At 46.5% G+C, this 6,214-nt stretch overlaps 1 protein-coding gene across 1 annotated transcript in view; it reads left to right on the top strand.

Annotated features, from left to right (window-relative positions):
- Positions 1 to 227: 227 nt before the first annotated feature.
- The window catches only part of LOC117668572 (transducin-like enhancer protein 1), a 79,615-nt gene continuing 73,628 nt past the window's right edge, over positions 228 to 6,214 (top strand). The window contains exons 1-2 of the mRNA XM_087873176.1: positions 228 to 565; positions 5,224 to 5,329. Of these exons, the coding sequence (XP_087729302.1) occupies positions 5,306 to 5,329 (24 nt within the window). The 5' untranslated portion in view covers positions 228 to 565; positions 5,224 to 5,305. The remainder of the gene's footprint in view (positions 566 to 5,223; positions 5,330 to 6,214) is intronic.

The following is a 6,214-nucleotide window of genomic DNA, read 5'->3' as shown; positions in this document are numbered from 1 at the left end:
AGATTGACACATTTGCTACGGGAAGCCGCGCCGGACCAATCAGGCGCCGTCCTGGGGTTTTGTGGCTTTTTTTTTTTTTTATAATACCCTCTTCTTCCCGCCCTCCCTCCCTCCCTCCCCCCCCACGTGGGCCGCGAGCGCCTTATTTATTTCTTCCCTTTCTTCTCCTCCCTCCTCCCTCCCTCCCCCCGCCCTCTCTCGCTCTCTCTCTCCCTTCCCGGCGCTCTGATTGGCTGCGGCGCGTTCGACTGTGGCGAAAGAGAAAGCGGCAGACCCCACGTGGAGCTGGCGGGCGTTCCATTGATCGCTTCTCCCCCGCAAAGCTGCCGCGGGGGGGGGGTGGGAGGAGGAGGAGGGGGGAAAAAAAAGAGTGAGAGAGAGAGAAAGCGAGGAAAGGAAGAAGGGGCGTTGAAAGAGGGGGGTGTCTCTCTCTTTCTTTCTTTCTTTCTCTCTCTCTCTTTATTTCTCCCTCTTGCAAACACCCGACTGGGGCAGCCCTGACCCTGAGCCACCTCGCCCACTCTCTCCCTTTCCCCCCCCCCACCCCGCAAAAAGGAGCGATCGGGTGAGTGTTTTGGGGTGTTTTTTTTTTTTTTCCTCTCGCGCGGTGGAGGGGAATAGATCTCCCCTGTCTCCCTTCGGGTCCGTCTCTCCAAAGAGCTGGCTTGGGGTGGGTGCAGCCGCTTTGAAACGGAGGCGGTGGGTTTTTTTTTTTTAAAGGCAAAGGGAGGGGTGGATCTCTTTCCTGCTGGCGGATCTACTCTCTCTCTCTCCTTCCTACCTGCTGCTGCTGCTGCTGCTTTGGGACTATTGTTAGGCTGGGAGAAATCATGGGGGGGGGGCGATTTTGTAACCCCGATTTTGTATTAAAAAAAAAGGGATTTCTAAATCGGAGAAGAGGGAGTTCCTTATTCGTGGGAAAAGAGGAGCTTTTGATTGTTAATTGGGGCGATTGTTAATTGGGGTGTGTGTGTATATGTGTGTGTGTGTGTATGTGTGTGTGTGTTGGTGGGGGGGGTGCTGTTCCTTCCTGTTATTTCTTTTTTTAATACAAAGAGGCATCTGGGGTTAAGATCCCCTCTCCCCCACCTTGTTTTTACCTTGTGCAGCTCCCCTTCCCTCGCCAAATACCCACGAATTAAACTGTGATTAATGTGACTTTGCTCCTGGTTTTTTTTCCCCCTCTGCCCTCATCATCTCCAGTTAAGCCTACAGGAAGCAGAGTAGGGCTTGCCAGCTCCAGGGGCAGCATCTCTTTTTAAAGTCCTTTGAAATCTCGCCCGGCGCCTATATATTTTTATTTTATTTTTATTTATCTATTTATTTTTTTTAATTTATTTTGATTTATATGCCGCCCTTCTCCGGAGACTCAGGGCAGCTTACAATGCACTAAGCAATAGCCTTCATACTTTTGTATATTTTTATACAAAGTCAGCTTATTGCCCCCACAAACCGGGTCCTCATTTTCCCTCCCTCATGGCACGAGGGATAGATAGACCACCCTGAACATGTGCGGAGTGCTTTTTCATGGCTCCTGAATGAAAGAGAGCTGGTTCTAGCTTGCCACCCATAGGGACTGGATGGGGGGGGTGAGTGTTGCGGGGGGGGTCAGTCAGCTTTTAAAATCCTTTATTCAAGATCCTTAGAGAGACAGAAGGGAGTTTGCAAGAACTTTGGAGAAAAAGAAGCATTGCATTGTTAATCTACCCGCCAAAGACCCCACTGGGTAAGATGACATCTTAACAGGGGTCTTACACACTTTTCTGAAACCAGGACGAGCATCGGCGGCCCACAATTGTGGTTAGATTGGAGGCTGGGGTGCATTCACACAATATACGGATAGTTCCGGATGTATGACCATAATTGAGCCCCAAATTTCTGTTGCTAAGTGAAACGTGAGTTAAGTGAATTCGACTTTTCTCGCCACCGGTGTTAAGCGAATCATTGCAGTTGTTAAATCGGTCATACGGTTGTTAAGTGAATCTGGCTTCCCCAATGGACATTGTTTCTAAAAAGGTTGCAAAAGGATCCCGGGACATCGCAACCGGTCATAAATATGAATCAGTCAGTTGCCAAGCATCCAGATTTTGGAGGCATGTGACCATGGGGATGTTGCAATGGTCATAAGTGTGAAAAACGGTCGTAAGTCACTTTTTTCAATGCCGTGGTAATTTTGAACGGTTGCTAAATGAACTGTTGTAAATCGAGGATGGCCTGCACGTTTAGTCTGCTTAGAGAAATGAACTTTTAGTCTGTTTGCGTGTTTAGCGAATGCATTGATTCGTTTAGGCGGGGTTTGCCCAGCATCCAAGAGAAGACTAACCATCATTAAAGATGGCCTGTGGTCTGAATATATCCCACTTTTATTTTCAGATGTTTTATGAGTTGTGCGAACGCTTCCTTTTCCGTCATTGATGTCTTTTCTCTAAATTGGGGGGAGAGTAAGAGGCAAATGGAGGTGTGAAGTTTTCATTTGTTGGAACTTTTGGCCTGGGAGATGGAGCCTCCAGATGCAGAAGCAATCTATCTCCCGCCCTTTCACCCCTTTTCCCCAATCTGTCAATGCGCCTCCTTATTAGAGTTAAATTTCTAAACTGGAGGCAAGATTATTGCCAGTGCTGGGTTGTTGGTTTTTTAAATCCCCATCTTTTTTTCCAATCCCTATTTGGGATTCCACCTTTGTTATTTCAAAATTCATCGAAATCTGGGTTTTTCCATGCATTACAGCTAGTCCTCGACTTACAACAGCTTGTTTAGTTACAACGGCCAGGAAAAAAGTGACTTAGGACCAGTTTTCACACTTACGACCGTTGTAGCATCTCCATGGTCACGTGATCAAAATTCAGACGCTTGGCTCATTCTTATGACGGTTGCAGTGTCCTGGGATCGCCGGATCCCCTTTTGCGACTTCCGACAAACAAAGTCGCAATCCGAGGAAACTGGATTCACCGAACAACTGTTTTGCTAACTTAACAACGGCAGCGATTCAAGGCGTAAAATGGAGCCAAACTTGGCTGAAATGTCTCACTCATCAACAAGAACTTTGGCCTCGATTGTGTGGTCATATGTGGAGGACTGCCTGTCTTATTTTATTGACAGGTGACGTCTCGCTTTCTGACTGCATCGACGTTCCAGTTTCGATGGTGGTCGTATGTCGAGGACTGCCTGTAAACTTCACATAGTTAATAAATCGGTGAAAATAATTGAGTTTAAAACTGATTTATTGTGAGGTGCTTTTTTGTTGTTGTTATTTGGTTGTTGTTTTTTTAAGGAAACCCTTGCTGGCAATCAATCCCGGCTTGAGGGTCCTTCGACACACATACATGCCTTCCTTCCTTCCTTCCCCCCCCCGCCCCCCCCCCCCGGGGCCGATTAGATGCGCCAGGAAGGCCATTTCGAGTTTTGCACATCCTTCCTGATAAAAGCTGGCTGGGATACAAGGAATTGGGGAAATGGGGGGGGGGTGCAGTCAGGAAAGGCTGCAGCTGGGAGATTTTTATATCCTTACCTGCGAAGCAGGCAATAACTTGGGAGGGGGGACGTTAAAATTAATCGAGGGGCGCATGTAAGAACAGCTGGAAAGAGGGAATGGTGTGTGACATAAAACAAAATAAAAATAAAAGAGAAAAGAGCCACGTGTGGTCGGTGGTTTGGGTGGGAGGTCTTTTTCTGCCTGACCCTGGAGGAATAAAAGTGGGGGCGGGCAGGGGTTGAGTTGTGGCTTCTTCTTCCCAAGTCACACATGTGTTAAAAAGGAAATTTATGCTTCCTGAAGTCTGCAGCCTTGGGAATTCGAAGCAGGAGAGGGAGGAAAAAAAACGCCCTTGACATGCCCAGAGGCGGCCTTGGTTCACCCTGTAATTTCCTTCTGAGCAGACAGCAAATATCCTTCCCGTCTGTGAAGGGCCGCCTTCAAGGGCTTTGCAGCATCTCTCAAATCAAAGATGAGTTTGGTCAAAAAAAATCTCTAGTCGGGTGGCTTTCCAGCAATCTTTGGAGGTAGTCCTCAACTTACGACCGCAATTGGGGACCAGGATTTCTGTTGCTAAGCAAGGCAGTTGTTTAAAAGAGACACGCTCGATTTTACAACCTCGATTTTTTTCTTTTTTTTGGCCTTGGTTGTTAAGCAAATTGGTGCAATGGTTAAGTGAATCGGGCGGTCGTTAAGCGAACCCGGCTCCCCCCCCCCATTGACTTTGCTTGTCAGAAGTCAGCCGGGAAGTTCATAAAATGACGATCATGTGACCACTGGATGCTGCAAGCGTCATAAATGCAGGCGGGTTGTCAAACGATCAAATTTTGATCATGTCATTGGGCCAATAAATCATTTTATTCAGCCCCGTTCAGTCACTAAATGGATGGTTGTAAGTCGTAGACTATCTGTAATTGCTACAGGCCTCAGTGGACACAATTTGGGTTACTGAAGGAGGCGGCTTGTAATATTTAGGGGCCTGTGGATCTTATTTCTTTTGGTTGTTTTATTGCTTTTAAAAAATAAAGCATGTTTTAGTGATTTAAACTATATTTCTCCTCCCCCCCATGGGTTCCTTATTGCTATCCTAAATTAAGCCATTATTGCAAAGAGGAGAATGTAATGGATGAACCAGAGTCAAGTGGAATTTGGTTAGAAGTGTGGAAGGGTTTTCTACAAGAGGCGACGACCCCCTATTTGGGAAAGGAGAAGAGAAATGTGTGGCAGGCTTTCTGGGGTGCTAGTCCTCATGAATCTCTGTTATCCTCACAAACCAAAGGATGACACCGACCGCCAACACGTGACTTGCGGATTTCTTTTATTTCTTGTTCATTTGCTCGCCTGCCCATCTTGCTTCGAGGCAACTCTGTGGTGTAAAATAAATTAGGTGTAAAATAAATAGATGCCGATAGGCAACCCTGTTCAGTCCAATAACAGCGCATTTTTATGACTGCTGGAATAATGTTCATGGCTCATTTTGAAAATCTAGTCTGCCGTTTCTAGACTGCTAAGGCGGTTTGTACTTAAAATGTGCTTAAAATTCAGTGTTTCACAACCGTGGCAAGTTTTAAGACTGTGGACTTCCAACTGCCAGAATTGCCTCAGCCAGCATGGTGGCTGGGGGGATTCTGGGAATTGTAGTTCACCCATCTGAACGTGGCGGAGATGTTCATAATTTCTGACTTGGGACCAGGATAAGATAACCCAACGCTTCTAATTTAACCATGATGTAACTATCTTATTCTCCCTAGGTTACCCCCAAAAAGTGGGTTCCCCAAACCGGCGAGGCAGTGACCTTACCTAAAATCACAAACCTATGGTTGATTTACAAGGATGTTCTCCCAAAATCGGCCCCCGGTAAGATCTCTCTGTTTTTTCATTTTTCTTTTTTTATTTCCCTTCCACCTCCAATCTTTAGGTTTCCAACTCCCATCGAAGAAAATTAAAAATATACTTTCCTTTAAGTTGATTTTAACTCTTATCCAAATGTCAGTATTTCAAGGATGGGTGTGTTTCAGACTGTTTGGATTGTTTTTTAAAAAAAATTGTTTATCTGTCTCTCCTTTATTACTTTTTGTAAACATGAATAACTCCAGCCAGCGAACATCCCTAATACTCTTTCCTCCTCCTATTTTCCTCAGAGCAATAACAGATGGGTCAGGCTGAGACAGAGGGACTGGCCTAAAGTCACCCAATTGGTTTTCAGGGCTAAGATGGGACTAGAACTCATTATCTCCTGGTGATTGGCCTAAAGTCACCCAGCCGGCTTTCAGGGCTAAGGTGGGACTAGAGCTCATTATCTCCTGGTGATTGGGCCAAAGTCACCCAGCCAGCTTTCAAGGCTAAGATGGGACTAGAACTCCCAGTCTCCTAGTGATTGGCCTAAAGTCACCCAGTTGGCTTTCAGGGCTAAGGTGGGACTAGAACTCACCGTCTCCTGGTAATTGGCCTAAAGTCACCCAATTGGCTTTCAGGGCTAAAGTGGGACTAGAACTCACTGTCTCCTGGTGATTGGCCTAAAGTCACCCAACCGGATTTCAAGGCTAAGATGGGACTAGAACTCACGGTCTCCTGGTGATTGGCCTAAAGTCACCCAGCCGGCTTTCAGGACTAAAGTGGGACTAGAGCTCATTGTCTCCTGGTGATTGGGCCAAAGTCACCCAGCCAGCTTTCAAGCTAAGATGGGACTAGAACTCCCAGTCTCCTAGTGATTGGCCTAAAGTCACCCAGTTGGCTTTCAGG

Source organism: Pantherophis guttatus, chromosome 1, assembly GCF_059756535.1.
Source record: "Pantherophis guttatus breed Tessera chromosome 1, ASM5975653v1, whole genome shotgun sequence".
Taxonomy (NCBI): Eukaryota; Metazoa; Chordata; class Lepidosauria; order Squamata; family Colubridae; genus Pantherophis; species Pantherophis guttatus.
This window is presented reverse-complemented; position numbering and strand designations above follow the sequence as displayed.